The 18,816-nt window shown below is 41.8% G+C and overlaps 1 protein-coding gene across 6 annotated transcripts in view; it reads left to right on the forward strand.

The window, feature by feature from the left end:
* The window catches only part of rmi2 (RecQ mediated genome instability 2), a 66,735-nt gene that overhangs the window by 3,209 nt on the left and 44,710 nt on the right, over positions 1-18,816 (forward strand). For 3 of the 6 annotated variants that reach the window (XR_009513887.1, XM_059979210.1, XM_059979211.1), the window contains exon 2: positions 11,492-11,529. The exons of the other annotated variants lie outside the window; for them this stretch is intronic. Coding sequence is in view for 2 of the 3 variants with exons in the window: in XM_059979210.1 (XP_059835193.1) it covers positions 11,492-11,529 (38 nt within the window). In the remaining variant the exon portion in view is untranslated. The remainder of the gene's footprint in view (positions 1-11,491; positions 11,530-18,816) is intronic. 6 annotated transcript variants of the gene reach the window in all.

An 18,816-nucleotide genomic window follows, 5' to 3' on the forward strand; every position in this document is an offset into this window, starting at 1 on the left:
TAAATCTCCTCTGCACCCTCTTCATAGCTTCCACATCCTTCCTATAATGAAGTGACCAGAATTGAACACAATACTCAAAGTGTGGTCTCACCAGAGATTTGTGGAGTTGCAACATGACCTCTCTACTTTTGAACTCAATCCCCCTGTTTATGAAGCCTGGCATCCCATAGGCCTTCTTAACTACCCTATCAACCTGTGCAGTGATCTTGAGGGATGTATGGATTTGAACCCCAAGGTCCCTTTGTTCATCCACACTCTTAAGTAATCAGAAACATCCCGGACCCTGGCACCTGGGAGGCAAACTACCATCCGAGTTTCTTTCCTGCGTCCACAGAATCGCCTGTCTGAACCCCTGACTATAGAGTCCCCTATCTCTACTGCCTTCCTCTTCCTTTCCCTTCCCTTCTGAGACACGGGCCAGACTCTGTGCCAGAGGCACGACCACTGTTCCTCCCCTCCCCCCCAACAGTACTCAAACAGGAGTACTTATTGTCAAGGGGTACAACCACGGGTACTCTCTAGTACCTGACTCTTCCCCTTCCCTCTGACTGTGACCCATTTCTCTGTCCCCCATGGCCCCAGAATGACCACCTGTCTGTAACTCCTCTCCATCACCTCCTCACTCTCCCTGACCAGACGAAGGTCGTCGAGCCGCAGCTCCAGTTCCCTAACATAGTCCCATAGGAGTTGCATCTCGATGCACCGGGTGCAGATGTGGCCTTCCAGGATGCTGGGAGACTCCAGGACTTCCCACATCTGACACCGACCACGGAAAACTGGCCTCACACACACACTACCTCCTTTTGCAACAACTGCTTCACCTCGTACCGTTACTGCTGAAGCCCGTGGAGCCAAAGCCCTTTCACTCTGCTGCCTCTCACTCCGCTGCCTGCTGGATATGGCTGCCTTTTTAAGCCGTTCGCGCTCAACTGGCTGACGTCACGTGCCTGCACAGTCTGGCCTCTCTCTTCTGCCGAGAGTTCAAAATGTCTTCCCGCTGGAAATCCTTAGGTGCTCTCCCGCTGCCTTCTTGTTCTGGTTGTATGTGATGACATGTATTTACTCTGATAATAAATTTTACTTTCAACTTTGTACTGTACTCTTCCCCACTGCTCTGCTTTGAAAAGGATAAACCTCCCTGTTGGTGAGGAGCTGGTTTCTCTTTCTGACTAAGTTCTTACAGCATTTCTGATTTTGTTTCAGATTCTGGCCGATGTGCTTTTGCTTTTTGTACAATGTGGGATGCTATTTCATTAGATTAGAGGGTTGACAATGATAGTCAGCTTTTCTGTGGAACTTGATATGTAGTGCCTTTCTTTCACAGAAATCTTATTTACGTAGAAAACATTCCAAAAAGCTTCATAGGACTGTTATCAAATAAAGATTAAATTTCAATAAATTGCAGATGTGCTTTTGCTTCAGAAACAAGATGCTGGAAGCATGGTTTCTCACTTGTCTGAGTAAATTTAATTTCCCATTTCTTGGCCTACTTTCCCATATGATCTTTGTCCTGTATAACTTGAATTACATTCTCGGTCCGCTACATAAATTTTAGTGTCATCTACAAACCTACCAATCACTGTCATTACATTCTCATCCAAATTGTTACCAGAAATAGGTTTAGTATCACTGGCGTATGTTGTGAAGTTTGTTGTTATGTGACATCAGTACATCAAACTTGCACACACTCATTAAATAAGTAGTGTAAAAAAGGAAAATGAAAGTAGTGAGGGAGCATTCATGGGTTCAACGTCCATTCAAAAATCTGATGGCATAGGGGAAGAAGGTATTCATGAACTGTTGAGTGTTGTGCCTTTAGGCTCCTGTACCTCTTCCCTGATGGTAGCCATGAGAAGCGGGCATGCCCTGTATGAAGGGGGTCCTTAATGATGGATGCTGCCTTTTTGAGGCATCTCTCCTTGAAGATGTTAGGGAGGCTAGTGTCCATGATGGAGCTGATTGAGTTTTTTACTTTCTGCAACTTAGTTTAATCCTGTGCATGCTCCGCTACCATGTTCTTGATTCCTGCCACCAAGTCAATTTTGTATCTATTTGGTTAGCTCACCCTGGATCCCATGTGATCTAGCATTTTGGATTAGCTTCCCATGTGGACTTTCCCTTGTAGGGTCTTGATCACTTCTTGAAAAACCTTAAAAGACTTGAGATGCTGCTTTGCATGTACAAAGCCATGCTGACTATCCTTAACCAGTACACCTGTTTCCTTTTGCAGATAGATTCCTTCCAGTAACTTTCCTCCTTCTGAAGGTAGGCTTACTGACTTGTCGTACCCAGGCTTGTCTTTGCAGCTTCTTAAATAAAGGCACAACATTTGCCACCCTTCAGTTTTCCAGTGCCTCACTGTGGTTAATGATACAAATATCTCTGTCGGGGCCTCAGCAATTTCTTTCCTGGTTTCCCACAACATTCTAGGATACTCTTGGGCAGGTTGCAAGGATTTATCTTCCTTCATGTGCTTTAAGACTGCCGGCACTGCTGCTTTTGTAATGTCAATATCTGATGACATCCCTGTTCTTTCTGAATTCCCTGGCTTCAATGTCTACCTCTACAGTAAATACAGATGAAAAGAATTAATTTAAGATTTCTCCCATTTCTGTAGCTCCACACGTAGCCGTACTGATCCTTATTCTGCTATAAGACTGAAATAGAGAATGCTGGGAGCATAGCGACTATGGTGAACAAAGCAGTTGATATCTCCAATCCATAATCTTTCTTCAAAGGTGAATAGATCTAGAGAGTGCAAGATGGAGGGATCCAGAAAGATCAGTACCCTGTGCTGAAGATTTTGGGTAAAGGAAAGAGCACAAAGGAAAAGACACAGAAACTTAGAAAACCTGCAGCACAGTACAGATCCTTCGGCTCACAAAGCTGTGCCGAACATGTCCTTACCTTAGAAATTATCTAGGGTTGCCCACAGCCCTCTATTTTTCTGAGCTCCATGTACCTATCCAGGAGTCTCTTAAAAGACCCTGTCGTATCTGCCTCCATCACCGTCGCTGGCAGTCCATTCTACGCACTCACCACTCTCTGCGTAATGAAATAAACTTACCCCTGACATCTTTGCTGTACCTACTTCCAAGCACCTTAAAACTGTGCCTTCTCGTGCTAGCCATTTCAGCCCTGGGAAAAAGCCTCTGACTATCCATACAATTAATGCCTCTCATCATCTATACACCTCTATCAGGTCACCTCTCATCCTCCGTCGCTCCAAGGAGAAAAGGCCGAGTTCACTGAATCTATTCTCATAAGGCATGCTCCCCAATCCAGGCAACATCCTTGTAAATCTCCTCTGTACCCTTTCTATGGTGTCCACATCCTTCCTATAGTGAGGCAACCAGAATTGATCACTGTACTCCAAGTGGGGTCTGACCAGGGTCCTCTATAGCTGCAACATTGCCTCTTGGCTTCTAAACTCAATTCCACGATTGATGAAGGCCGATGCACCGTATGCTTTCTTAAACCACAGAGTCAACCTGTGCAGCTGCTTTGAGTGTCTATGGCCTCGGATCCCAAGATCCCTCTGATCCTCCACGCTGCCTGGAGTCTTACCATTAATACTATATTCTGTCATCAGATTTGACCTACCAGAAATAACCAGCTCACACTTACCTGGGTTGAGTGCCTTGTCCTGCTTGGATTAAGTTGAGGATGAGGGGAGTAAATTTGTGATTTCTGCTAAGGACTGATTGTTGGGAATTAGTGAGGGGAAGATGAGAAGGAACAGTGAAAACATTTCAGGCTGTGGCCTGGGAGGAGGGGAAAGGGTGACGAGGTCAAGGTTCAAAAACTGTTGAGTTTGAAGTTAGATAGAAAAGAAAAATGTTTTTTGGACTTTGGTGAAGAATAAAAGGGAACTGCGACCACAACTGCTTGGAGATAGTGAGAGGACTGAAGAATATGCCTATACTGACACATGTAAGCATAGTGGATTTTGCAATGTGATTGAAGTAAATTGAATTGTCTTTATTTCTTACATCCTTCACATACATGAGGAGTAAAAAATCTTTGCTTTTTTTTCCATTTGAATGTGCAAAGTACAAATTGTAGTAATTTGTAATAAATAGTATGTACAGTAAGATCTACAACAAAACAGTCAATATAGCTTAGAAATACAATTTTGTCAGTGTGAATTAATCAGTCTGATGGCCTGGTGGAAGAAGCTGTCCTGGAGCCTGTTGATCCTGGCTTTAATGCTACAGTACCATTTCCCAGATGGGTGTACAGAGAGTAAAGGAGGGGGCTTAGTACACAGCCCTGGGGGGCTCCTTTGTTGAGGGTCAGGGGCTGAGGTACTCTTACTACCTGCTGGTGATCTGTCTGGAAGTCCAGGATCCAGCTGCACAAGGCAGGGTGAAGGTCGAGGTCTCTGTGCTACTTGTCAAGCCTGGAGGGAATTATGGTGTTGAATGCTGAACTGTAGTCCAAGAACAGCATTCTCACATGAGCATTCTCCTTCTCCAGGTGTGTAGAGCTGTGGCTATTGTGTCATCTTTCGATTGGTTGTGACGGTAGGTGAATTATAGTGGTCCAGTGTGGGTGGTAGCAAGCTGCAGATGTAATCCTTGACCAACCTGTCAAAGCATTTGCTTCTTATTGAGTGTGACAGAATGCCAGTCATCCAGACATGTCACCTTGGTCTTTTTAGCTATAGCAACAATGGTGGATGTTTTGATAACGCTACTTCCAGGATTGCTGTTTGGTTGAACTTGCCTATGATCCTAGGTGGGTCTGTAATGTACAGGGTGGTATTCAAATCCATGTGGGATGAATTATTGCTAGAAGCATCAACTTGTGATATTCGTTCTTTTTCTTTGCCTTTAGCACTTCCTGACCTGCTAGTTTCAGCTCAAGCCTTTGTCATCATCCATTGCCACTTCTCTCCACAGCGACTCTGCTCTGTACTTATCCCAGATATTCCATTTGTCCAAACCAACCTTTTTCTGTCCTCTCTGCAGCTTAATAACGATTTCCTCTCTCTATCAATGCTTGCCCAAGAGTCACAGACCTGAAATGTTAACTTATTTTTTCAACAGTCAATTCTTGAATTTAAAGTGTTATTTTAATAGTTTAAATCTTAAGGGAGCAAAGTTATGTTTATAATGCAAGTCATATGCAACTTAGAGATTGTTCAGTAAATGCTGTTGTACGGTTTAAATGCAATTTTTTTTTTCAAAGATGTACATTACAATAACTTTTACTAGAAAAAAGCTATCGCTAGTGAAAGCTGAAAACTGGTGCATTGTAAAACCATAACCTTCAGCAGGTTATTTCCCAAATTGAAAATGACGTCTCTCCTTCCCTACAACACCCCAACCCCCAGCTGACTATATAGCACACAGCAGCTGATCTGTTTGTCAGGAGGGAAGGTGGTACCACAGAGTTGATGAGCTGGCTGCTTCTAATTGTGGGTTCCATTAGCCTTGCATTGTAAAAGATATAAACAAGATGCTTTCACGCTACATGGTAAAGATGAACCTTTGATCTCTCGATCTACCTCGTCCTGGCTCTTGCACTTTATGTGTCGATCTGCATTGTACTTTTTCTGCAACAGTAGCACTATGTTCTGCATTCTGTTATTGTTTTCCTTTTGTACTACCTCAGTGTACTTATGTATAGAATGATCTGTTGGGATGGTATGCAAAACAAAGTTTTCTTTGTATCTTAATACATGTGATAACAATAAACCAATTACCAACAACCTTCTCTGTGACTTAAAATCATGGGTGGCTTTGTGCCCTAAATCCACTTTTCCTCCTAATCCTTAAAATCCTTGGTACTCTTGGTGCTAAAGAAACAAATGATTTTAACATTCATTAACACAAAACGGTTGAACAACCATAGTTTTTTTTTACCTCTTTGGGGTAAATGGCCATCTGCCTTAATCTGAGCCTGACACTCTAGTTCTGAACCCTCTGGTTGGAGGAAGCAGCCTTTCAGCATCCACTCTTTCAGAATGTTGTTCATTTCCATTCTTTTAGACCCCAGTTAAGTATAGGCTGGTCTTGCTTTGTCTTTCCTTATAGGACAGCTCCCTTACTCTGGAGATCTAGTAAGTTATGTGCACAGCCTTTTATGGCAAACATATCCTTTCTTCAATATGGAGATAAAAGTAGTGCAGAGGCAAAATTGTCCCAGGACAATAATAACCACATTATTTGATTTGCTAATTACTTTTGTAATTACTTGTTTACTTCTGGCTTTTCATGAGTCATCAAATCAATGACAATAGACTCTCTTTGAAGATTATATTTTTTATCCTTTTCTTTCTAACGAAACAAATGGGCGAAAGGAGTTTAGAAACAGGAGACCTCCAAATGATCCCTCCTCTGTCATTCACTAAACTTATCTCTGCTCCAGCCTTCACTTCAGCCCTTGGTTTCTGTTTTCTCCCCTTATGCCTCAACTCCCTAGTAATTTAAATATCTATTAATCTGGACCTCATAGACTAGAGATTTCCACAGACTTATGATTTTCTGTGACCCTTGGACTTACCTAGCATTCACTCTGTCATTTCCATTCAGAGTTTCGTTTGTTTCAATAGGAGCATCTCTCATTCATCTGGACTCATTAAGTGTAGGTCAATAGCTTTTCATATGCAACTTGTTATATTCCAATCTGTCATACTCTTGCCCACTATTTAACCTGTACATATCCTTTTGTAACACACAAAATGCTGGAGAACTCAGCAGGTCAGGTTGCATCTATGGAGTGGAAGAAACAGCCAAAGTTTCGGCCGAAATCCTTCATCAGGACCTATGTAGATTTTTTTTCACACCTTCCTCACAGCTTTCCTGTCTGAATATTGTCACCAAAATTACAAAGTTCAAAATAAGTTTATTATTGAAGTACATTTATGTCAACTTATACAACCCTGAGATTCATTTTCTTCTAGACTATCGCAACAAAAATATAGTAGTGTTTATCCGAATCATTTACTATAAATTGTAAATTGCTGATGGCCCAGTATTAATCCCTTGACATACCATTTGCAACCATCTATCAGTTTAAAAAGTCAAGTCATTCCTGATGCAATTGTGACTGTTGTTTCATCTTTTGATATCCGATAAGAGCCATTTCATCTTTTAACTACTTGCCAATCCAGGCATTCTGCTGTTTACATTTTCATTAACAACTTCTACTAGATTTGCTAAAAACTGTTTTCCCTCTTAAAACTGTGCCTAATATTTTCTACATGCACTGTTAACATATCCGTAATTCATGTTTTTGACATCAAAAATGCCTCGAGGTATTTTGCAAGATCACTATCAAACAAGAATTGACACCAAGCAACATTAGGAGCTATTAGCTTGGATGACCTGAAGGTAGGTTTTAAGGATTGTCATAGAAAAAGTAAGAGAAAGCAAAGTTTGTGGAAGGAATTCTGAGTATGTCAGTTAAAGGTCATGGTGGTGTATTTAAGTTGCAGAATGCTTGAAAACATAATGAGCATGTGGGTATTTGAGGAAGGTGATGGTGAATGCTGTAATCTTGGAGACATTTGAAAATAATGATTCTAAAATCAAAGCTCCTACTAAATCAGCAGTTTTCTGCATGGTAATCAGTAGGCTTTCAGTTGAACAAGAAGGTTGTGCAGCCTGGATTTAAAAAAATATATAAATGAGAATTTTAATTGCCTATCCAGGAGAAATCATAGACCAAGTACTATTAAATAGGATTAGTATAGATTAGCAACACCCATAAAATGCTGGAGGAACTCAGCAAGGCAGGTAGCATTTATGGAAAAGAGTATAGTCGACGTTTTGGACTGAGAATGTTAACTGTACTCTTTTCCTTAGATGCTGCCTGGCCTGCTGAGTTCCTCCAGCATTTTCTATATATTGCTGGGATTTTCAGCATCTGCAGATTTTCTCATGTTTGTGATAGAATAGATTAGTACCTCAATCATAAACTCCAGCATTTTGTGTGTGTTGCATAAATTAGTACCTGCTTGGCATGAGCATGGAGCATGTTGTCAGAGACGGGAGTTGAGGCAGGTACATTTTAAAATATATTTGGTTAAGTACATGGGTGAGACAGGTTTTGAGGGATATGGGCCAAACGCAGGCAAGTGGGACCATCTTAAGTGGGCTCCTTGATTGGTCTGCCTACGTACAAAGCTAGGCAGGGAACTAAACTCCTCCAAAATCACTGGAGTGAGATCTTACTTGTGAAAAGACACTGCTGTTTCAAGGGCAAATAAAGAGGGGATGGAGATGAGTCAAAATCCAAATGAACCCATGCAGGAAATTATATAAAAACAGTGTACATGCAGGAAGTGATGTTCATACAAAGCAAACTGTGTCTCTAGAGGTCAGAACACTCTGTGCCTGGTATCCATGGGATGCCAACTTAACTACAGAAATTAAAAGACAAATGATCATTAAATCTTTGGCAAAAGAAAGACAGTCTCAAAGATTGGTCTTGAAAATGGTCTTACTACACAATCTTTAACCATTCTCGCTTCTTGTTGACGTACTTCTGGTAATGTCTGACTTGCAGACTGGTGACATGGTGCTTACTCGATGATTGGGTGAGGGTCATCTGAAGTAAGTTGCGCCATCTTAATACGTCTTCTGGACGTTCCCCCTCAGAGTCATGAAAAGGACTGAGTTCATTAAGGTAATCTTGGATTAGGAGAGGTTCCTGCTTTGTGATGCATTGCACATCCTCTGCATTCACCTGTCTTTGAACAACAAGGGTTCTAACCTTTGCCCAATTCAGTCGCTCTGCACTGAGAGGTTGCTTACAAATATGCCAACCACTGCAAAGGCTGTCTTTGGGTCCTTGGCTACTCTTACAATCTTCTCTTTCATAAAAGAGACACTTTGAGCAAATGGCCTAATTTTGTTCCCATGTCTTATGATCTTATACAGCTCTCAAAGTATCTGAAGTGACTTAGGCACCCATTCTCCAGGATATAAGTCTTAAATGCACCAATAAGCACCATCGAGGCATTCTTCACTCCTCATGACCCAACCCAGGTCCATTTGTTGGGCATGGGTTCTTCATGCTGACCATTGCACTGTTCATGAACCCTATGTGCACAAATGGTGTCTTTGCCAAGCAACAGAAGAATATCAGCAGAAGTGGGGGAATCTTGTCAGCTATATCCTTAAGGTGTGAATGACCGTGTGCAGCTTCAGGCATTGGGATTTCATTCCTGTTGTTGGGAATATGGTTGCACTCAATGAGGGCTTGGCAAGGGCAAGCAGACCTCCCCTCCTATCGGCTCTACGACAAATTCACTGGCTCTTCTTCTGACAACTAATGTTCCAGAACATGTCTTTAAAGTTTATGAGGAAGAATCTGCATCTGATGTATGCTCAGATGGCTCTCTGACATGCTGTACTGTGGGTGTGCTAGAACCAGTAGGAACTAGAGGTGTGGCCTTGAATTTACAGTTGCATCTGGGTCTAATTCTTCTGAAGTGTCAATTGGTTCTTGGCTCAATTTCCTAGAATCTACTGGTGCTTGCTGCACTGTGTGCCCATTCATGTTCTGCAATATATTGTTGCTGCTTCTCCAGCTCTCCTTGTTACCATACCCAGATTCTCCACCACGATCCTGATAGCTGTCTCACTCACTCACACTGTTGTCCAATGGTGATTTATCACCCCAGCCTGGCACAGTGAGTGAGAGGTGTGCAGATGGTTCCACAGTAGCTTCTGTTGAAAAGAGAGCCAGTGATACACTTAGTCGTTGTTCAGGCCTTGTGTGCTCTTATAATGTGATAAACACCCATGTGTTTCCAAGTTGGGTGATTTTAGGGATTTCTCAATTTCTGTGTTAAGTGAGGGCTCATCTTTCTTTGGGTTTCAATCTGAAGCAGAGGATGCAATTGCAAGAGAAGGACGGAGTAAAAATCTGGTGCGAAGCATGATGGGATGCTGGATCCCATCTTTGCTGCTTTAATTTCATCCTATGTTGAGCAATCATGTCATATTAGAGGGCTTGCATCAGTGGTTGGTTTGTCAGAATCCCTTAGATGACCACCACTGTAGTCAGCTGCAGTCACCACTTTCCTCTGCGAAGGTAGCCTCAGCATCACGCTTCTCCTTTAGTGCACCACTGTAGCTATATAGACACGAGCTTTCCCCATGTCTGTATGAGCTTTCTCCTTTTGCATTTCAACGTTGCTCTGGCACTGGCTCATGCTGCAGCAGTGCTAATAGTGGTTTTGCTCAAGCATCGTAAAGACTCGATTGATGTGCCACATTCTGACTTCCCGGGCTCAGCGATCAACATTGTTTGGGTAGAAAGCTGTCATTGTAGCCTATGGTGTTCAGCCGTGTCTCTGTCTCAGGTCAGTGCCTTTGAAGATGAGTTCTCATTTCACTCTATTGCCCTCACAGAGCGTTGCATACAAAGCTAGGCAGGGAATTAAACACTTTCTCAAAAATCATCTGAGCTGGAAGCTTTCTTCAGGGTTTTTGATGCGATCTTTCTTGTGAATAGATATTGCTGTTTTAAAGACAAACAAAGATGGGATGGAGATGGATGTCTTTCTATACCATGTGCTTCAAGTCGAAATCCAAATTAACCTGTGCAGGAAATATATATAAAAAAACAGCTTATAAAACAGCATACAAAACAAACAACATACAACTGCATACAAAACAAACAACATACAACTGCATACAAACAACTGCATACAAAACAAACAATGCCTGTAGAGGCCAGAACAGTCAGTATGGACAAGTTGGGCCAAGGGGCTGCTTCCCATGTTGCATCACTGTGGGACTGTGACTCCATGAAGCACCAAAGGACCTGTTTCTGTGCTGTATGACTATCAGCATGACTGAGGACAAGTGCATTGTGGAGATTGATTTGTACAGTCTCTGGACTTGAAAAATCACAGCATCACAGCTCCAAGTTCCCCTGGAGTTGTTAAAAATGCTGACAGTGGCAGCTCTGGCTGCAAGTTGTTTCTAACAGGGATATCCTCAGCCTGCAAATGGTAGGCTTAACCCATCATTGATTGATCAGCAACAGAGCAAGACCAATGTAGAAAAGTTGCTATCCAAGTATATGGAACAGGTAAAATGATCAGTGAGATGTGAAGATAAAAATATTTAAGTCTCCTGGAAGGGAAAGGAAAGTCATCTTGGAATTGAATTTCTTGTAGTTTAGCTGCCATTAGCAAATTAAGAGGCTTTGAATACTACAACCATAATTTGATGTCTATGATTGTAATGAGCAAGAAAGTGAAAGTTTGTTTGCAGCTGAAGTGCAGCAACAGTGTGGTTAATTCTGTCAAAATTCCTTGCAGCATAACATGTTTATGCAGCTAATGATTTATGTGAGATAATGTGAAGTTCTAGTGAAACTACACCAGAGGAAAGGGGCCCTTGGTTCTATTAGACACGATCTTTTGATATGTCTTCAGATGATGAACTGTTTGGCTGAAAGTTCACAGTGTGTCAAAAGCCAAGCCTAAAATCCAAAACTAGTTTGTGGTTTTCTTTCTCTTCAGCTTTAAAGAGGAAGAAGAAGTTCAGCTTCAACATTCTGGTAAGCAGGAGTTAAGTATCGGAATTGGGTCTATTATCACTGATTTATATGACATTAGCTTTGTTGTTTTGCAGCAGCAGTACAGGGCAAAGACATAATTACTTCGACTTATTGCAGTCTGTAGAATGGACCGAGACAATGAAGTTGTCAGGACTTTGTTATAGAATAAGGATTTTAATGTAGTTCCTGTGTACTGACTTGAGGCTGCCAACACCAGCTGCCCTGCGTGCTGGTCTGGCCTGTTACCAAGGGGTATGCTGCTTGTTGTTCGTACTCACAGGTGTTCTCAGGGTTGGAAAACTCAGGGTGGTGGTGGGGAATGGAATGATACAGAGGACCAGAGGAATGAGTGAGTGGAGTGTTCGGTGCAGGGAAGGAAGAAGGGTGTCAAGCAGCAGGATTCAAAAAGAGACAGGCTCTTAAGGTTTAGAGGTATGGGTTCTGAGGGTGAGAAGTGGAGGAACCTGAAGGGATCTGGAGCAACACACACAAAGTGCTGGAGGAACTCAACAAGTCAGGCAGCATCTATGAAGGGTAATAAATAGTCAACATTTTGGGCTGAAGCCTTCATCAGGACTCATCAAGGGTCTTGGCCCATAATATCAACTGTTTTATTCCTCTCCATTGATACTGCCTGTCTTGCTGCATTCCTCTAGTAATTTGTGTGTGTTGCTCAAGATTCCCAGCATCTGCAGAATCTCCTGAGCTTAAGAGATCTGGAGATGGGGAGGATGGAAATCAAATGAGGTGAAGGAGTTGAGAGGGGAGGAAAGAGGCAGTGGGAAAGAGTTTGTGTATGTAGAGTTTGTACAAAGAGTTTGTACACATGCTGACAGGCATCTGCAAGTGTCTGCACACTCGTGCATTTGATTATGCACATCCTAGTCTCTAATCATTTTGCACAAGTTTTCCACTGGATGTCCCATCATCTGTATATAGTAGCTTGTGAGCTATGGCCAATACGTTTAGGAGGTCCTACAGTGGCAGCTTCTACTCCCTCGTTATGAAAGTCAAGTCCTGGAACACCAGGACCCTTGCTGACCTGGTGTAGTTTCACAAGAACTTCATGTCCCCTTACATAAACCATAAGTTGCATAAACATGTTGTGCAAGGCCCTAACCTAACTGAACATCACTAATATCAAAAATGTGGGAATTAAGGTACTTCGTTGCATCACCACTCTGGGTGAGGCATAATGGGCTGAATGGCAAGGGTCAGTGGAAAAGGAATGCACTGTAAATGATGTGAGCTCCACTATTGAGAAAGTGATAATCTGATGTATTTTCACCTCATTCATGTGGAGGGTGAAAAACAAAATGTCCCAGGAAGGAGATGGGGAGAAATGGAGAGGACCAAGTTCATGTTCTTCTGACTGGGACATCAAAATGAGGGTAGTGAACTGTTCTGAACTGTGTAACAACAATAGATTGCCCAGTGGATAAAGGAAGCTTGCTTGCTTTCTTTATCAAACTTTTTATTAATTAAAAAAAGTACATGTATATAATCAAGAGGAGAATTATCTCAAATACCTATATTGATAACAATTCATATAAAAGGTAAAATAAATATTATCAAGATCATACATGGTATTAATCTAATAGTATATAATAAAAATAAGATAATCAATTCTCCTCTTATCATTCCATGAAAAGAAGAAAAAAGATAAAGAAACTTTTATAACTTTATATACATAAAAAGCCCCACTAAACAAAACAAAACAAAAAAAAGAAAAAGCGAAGAAAAAAAGGGACTGGGCAGTTCATACTGAGAGTAAAAGCAAGAAAAAAAGAGAAACTTTCTGATCAAATCCGAAGTTTCAAGAAAGTAACTGGAAGAGCATTAAATCAAACCATATGAAAACATTGACTAAAAGGTCGCCAGGTTTCTTAAAATTTAAAGGATGTATCAAATATCCGACTTCTTATTTTCTCTAAACTTAGACAGGAATAATGGGGGTAAGCCAGTCAAAGACAGTAGGTGGAGTAGAGTCCTTCTATTTAAGCAAAATGGCTCTCCTGGCCAATAAAGTTGTAAAAGCTATCACCTGTTGAACGGAAACGAATATATCCTGCTTCCAGTGGAGTGATCCCAAAAATTGCTGTAAATAAAAAGGAAGCTATTCAGAGATTTATTAAAGCCTCCTCAAAGAAGGTATAACATTCTGCCAGTCCTTTAAACAAAATGGAACATTTGGGATGGCTTTGAGGGTCTTGAGTTGGGACCTCAAGATTAAGCTGGAAGGCGATAGTGGGAGTACAGGATGGTGGATCATTGAGTTTGAGCTTTTATCATTAGTAAGGTATTAGCTTGAGGTTAGTTGTTTGGGAGCAGGCAGGCAAGGAAGACTTAGCTTTTGTCAACCTTCCAGTAGCTATTGATGAAATAATTTTGCAAACCTTCGGGGGGTTATCAGATACCTTGGATCAGGCTTTCATGTTTTTGGGTTTCTTTTGCAAAGTGATGTAAGTAATAATTTGGATCTTCAGAGTAAATATACTTATTAATGTGTTATGAAGAAATACAGTTCAGATAGGTTACAGTTTTCACTTCTGGGCTGGGTTCAAGCTTACTGATCTTTGCCACAAAGCATCACAACTTGAAATAGGCACATCAGGTGGTGCTTGAAATTAAGCCAGTATCATTAATGTGGGAAGCCTGGTGGTCAGTTTTCATATAACAAGCACTCAAAGAGCAATGGAAGAAATGACTGGATTGTCTTTAGTGATGCAGAATGAATGACAGACAGGATACAGGAGGCTAAAGACCCACATGCAGTAATTCAGAATCAGGTTTATTATCACTGGCATGTGTCGTGAAATTTGTTGTAGAATAGGAATAGATTAAAGATGGTGCCAAAACAGATACAGTATATATTTAAAAGTGAGTAGCATTCATGGGTTGAATGTCCATTCAGAAATTGATGGCAGAGGGGAGGAAGCTATTCCTGAATCACTGAGTGTGTGCCTTCAGGCTTTTGTACCTCCTTCCTGATAGTAACAATGAGATGAGGGCATGCCCTGGTTGCTGGAGGTCCTTAATAATGGACGTCGCCTTTCTGAGGCATTGATCCTTGAGGATATGGAGGCTAGTACCCAAGAAGCAGATGACTAATTTTACGACTTTCTGTAGCTTCTTTCGGTCCTGTGCAGCAGCCCCACCCCCACACCCCGCATCCATACCAGGTAGTGATGCAGCCTGTCAGAATTCTCTCCACAATACTTATATAGAAGTTTTTTGAGTGTTTTAGTTGACAAGCCAAATCTCTTCAAGCTCTTAATGAAATATAGCCTCTGTCTTGCCTTCTTTATAGCTGCATTGACATATTGGGACCAGGTTAGATCCTCAGAGATCTTGACACCCAAGAACTTAAAATTGCTCACTCTCTTCACTTCTGATCCCTCTGAGGTTTGGTTAATGTTCCCTTATCTTAACCGTTCCTGAAGTCTTCAATCATCTCTTTCATCTTACTGACGTTGAGTGCAAGTTTGTTGCTGAAATACCGCTCAACTAGCTGGTATATCTCACTTCTGTATGCCCTCTCATTTCCATCTGAGATTCTACAAACCATGGTTGTATCATCAGCAAGTTTATAGATAGTATTTGAGCTAGGCCTAGCTGCACAGTGGTGAGTATAGAGAAAGCTTAGCAGTGGGCTAAACACACCCCTGAGGTGCACCAGTGTTGCTAGTCAGCAAGGAGAAGATCTTCCCATCAGTCATTAGATTTTTGAACACTCCATGGACACTACTATTCTCTTTTCTTGCATTATTTAGTTATTTTGTAATTTATAGTGATTTTATGACTGCACTGTAGTGCTGCCGCAAAGCAACAAATTTCATGTCATACAAGACAGAGATAATAAACCAGGTTCTGATTCTGAATTACCATATACTTTTGTTCTAGAATTAACTGCATTATTCTGTCCTCCATGCATGAGGAAACTCTTGGTTTAATACTTAATTTAAAGTGGGACTTTCCACAATGTTTTGATTTGAAGGCTATAGTGTTACCACTCATCCAAGGCTAAAATGATTTGAAAAAAATTAACAAGGGAAACTCTAGATAGATTTCCCCTATGTCCTGTTGATCAAGGGGCTACTGTTGCGGAAAGTACATTGATTAGGTTTCTTGTGAAGGAGGCCTTTCACAATTTACCAATATCTTGACGGTCATTGTGCCTGTATGTGAAGGATGGGTAATCTACCAAGTATGGAAAACATGAGCTTCCCAGCAGTAGTAACTTTTGCCTTTGGTTCGGAGATGAGTGGGTTTTTTTTTAAAGAGGATTAAAATTAAATGTTTGATTATTTTCAGTGTGATCATTCAAGATGGGTGGCCATTTCTTGCAAAATTTAATAAATGACAAATTAAGTCTAAAAAGGATATTCATAGTAAATTTCACTGAATTGCAATCTTTTATGCATGCAGCATATTAAAGTAATGTCAGGAGTTTTTAAACCCAGCATAACTATATCTGATTAGGATTTAATAAACTTGTAGATGTTTGAACCATGTCTGCTGGCAAGCCATAAAAACCATCAAATCATCAGACATAGGAGTGAACAATTCGCACACAACAGTTCCAGTGAAGTTTAGTGTAGGTGTTAGTTTTGATCTGTTAAGATAATGCTTGAAATTAGGTTCAATATCTGATTACATTCTGAAATGTTTGTGGATGGTTCATTTTGAAGTGGTCACTTCAAAGATCAAAGCAAATTTATTACCAAAGTACACGTGTCATCATATACAATACTGACATTCATTTTCTTGCAGGCATACTAAATAAATCTTTACTTTATTGTCACCAAACAATTGATACTAGAGCGTATAATCATCACAGCGATATTTGATTCTGCGCTTCGTGCTCCCTGAAGTACAAATCAAAGTAAATATAATAAAAATTTAAATTATAAAACATAATTAGAAAATAGAAAAGGGAAAGTAAGGTAGCGCAAGTCAGGTCCAGATATTTGGAAGGTACAGCCCAGATCCAGGTCAGGATCTGTTCAGCAGTCTTAATCACAGTTGGAAAGAAGCTGTTCCCAAATCTGGCTGTACGAATCTTCATGCTCCTGAACCTTCTCCCGGAGGGAAGAGGGACAAAAAGTGTGTTGGCTGGGTGGGTCGTGTCCTTGATTATCCTGGCAGCACTGCTCCGACAGCGTGCGGTGTGAATGAGTCCAAGGATGGAAGATTAGTTTGTGTGATGTGCTGGGCTATGTTCACGATCTTCTGCAGCTTCTTCCGGTCTTGGACAGGACAACTTCCGTACCAGGTTGTGATGCACCCTAGAAGAATGCTTTCTACGGTGCACCTATAAAAATTAGTCAGGGTTTTAGGGGACAAGCCAAATTTCTTCAGCTTTCTCAGGAAGTAAAGGTGCTGGTGGGCCTTCTTGGCAGTGGACTCTGCTTGGTTAGACCAAGTCAGGTCATTTGAGATACTCACCCCGAGAAACTTAAAGCTTTTGACCTGTTCCACCTGTGCACCACCGATGTAGATGGGGTCGTGCGGTCCGCTACTCCTTCTGAAGTCAACAACCAATTCCTTTGTCTTGCTGATGTTGAGATTTAGGTTATTGTCTTTGCACCATCCAACTAGGTTCTTAATTTCCTCTCTGTACTCAGACTCATCTTTACCTAAGATACAGCCTACAATTGTATCATCAGCAAACTTATATATTGAGTTCGATGGAAACTTGGCTACACAATCATGGGTGTACAGTGAGTACAGCAGGGGGCTGAGTACAGAGCCTTGTGGGGCACCGGTGCTCAGAGTGATTGTAGAGGAGAGCTTATCCCTCGTTTTACAGCCTGGGTCCTGTCTGTGAGGAAGTTGAAGATACAGCTGCAGATCTGAGTGCTAAGAACTGGGTTCTGGAGCTTAGGAATCAATTTGGAATGATGGTATTAAAGGCAGAGCTGTAGTTGATGAAAAGGAGTCTTACATATGTGTCTTTATTCTCCAGGTGTTCTAAGGAGGAATGTAGTGCCAGAGAGATGGCATCTGCTGTTGACCTGTTGCTCTGGTAGACGAATTGCAAAGTGTCGAGGTTGACCGATAGATTATGGTTGATGTGTGCCATAACCAATCGCTCGAAGCACTTCATAGCAATTGGTGTCAGAGCCACAGGTCGATAGTCATTCAGGCATGCCACCTTTCTTTTCTTCGGCACTGGGATTATCGTTGCCTTCTTAAAACATGAGGGGATCTTAGACTGAAACAGGGAGCAGTTAAAGATGTCAGCAAGCACTCCAGCTAGTTCGCTGGCACAGTCCCGGAGAACCCGTCCCAGGACGCCATCTGGGCCCATCGCCTTCCTTGGATTTATCTTCAGGAAGGCTCTTCTAATGTCTTCCTCAGTGACGAATCTTGATGCCACCAGTTCCAGTTCATCCGAAGGGGGCGGGACACTCCTCTTCTGTTCGAGTCTTGCATCGAATAGGTTAAGTTCGTCAGGAAGAGAAGCGCTACAGTTATTGATATTCCCAGCCTTTTCTTTGCGCCCAGTGATCTCATTTAGACCCTGCTATAGTCTACTGGCATCCCTCTGGTTAGCCTGGGCTTCCAACTTGGCTCGATATTGCCTCCTGGCACCCTTAATGGCTTTCTGGAGTTCATGCCTGGATTCCACGTAGCGTCTGGTATCCCCGGACCTAAAAGCCGCAGCTCTAGCCTTCAGAAGGGACTGGACCTCATAATTCATCAAGGTTTCCGGTTGGGGAATACCCGGATCGTCTTGCAAGCCACATAGTCCTCTTTGCATTTCCAGATAGATCTGATAACCATAATAGAATCAACGAAAGACTGCGCCATTAGGGTGGATAACCAATGTGCAAGATACAGCAAACTGTGCAAATACAAAAAGAAAGAAAGAAAAGTAAATAAATAAATAAGCAATAAATTCTGAGAACGTGAGATGAAGAGTCCTTGAAAGTGAGTCCATAGGTTTTGGGAACAGTGTGGTGATGGGCAAATGAAGTTACCCCACTGGTTGAGGGGTAATAACTGTTCTCAACCTGGTACTGTGAGTCATGAGACCTCTGTACCTTTTTCCTGATGGCAGCAGTGAAAAGGGAGCATGACCTGGGTGATGGGGGTCTTTGATGATAGATGCTGCTTTTCTGAGACATCGCTCTGTTTACATGTGTTCAATGGTGGGGAGGTGGCGTGTGGCCAAGTGGTTAAGGCATTGGACTAGCGATCTGAAGGTTGTGAGTTCGAGCCCCAGCCATGGCAGCATGTTGTGTCCTTGAGAAAGGCAGTTAACCATACATTGCTCCAGTC

This window comes from Hypanus sabinus, chromosome 9 (assembly GCF_030144855.1).
Source record: "Hypanus sabinus isolate sHypSab1 chromosome 9, sHypSab1.hap1, whole genome shotgun sequence".
Taxonomy (NCBI): Eukaryota; Metazoa; Chordata; class Chondrichthyes; order Myliobatiformes; family Dasyatidae; genus Hypanus; species Hypanus sabinus.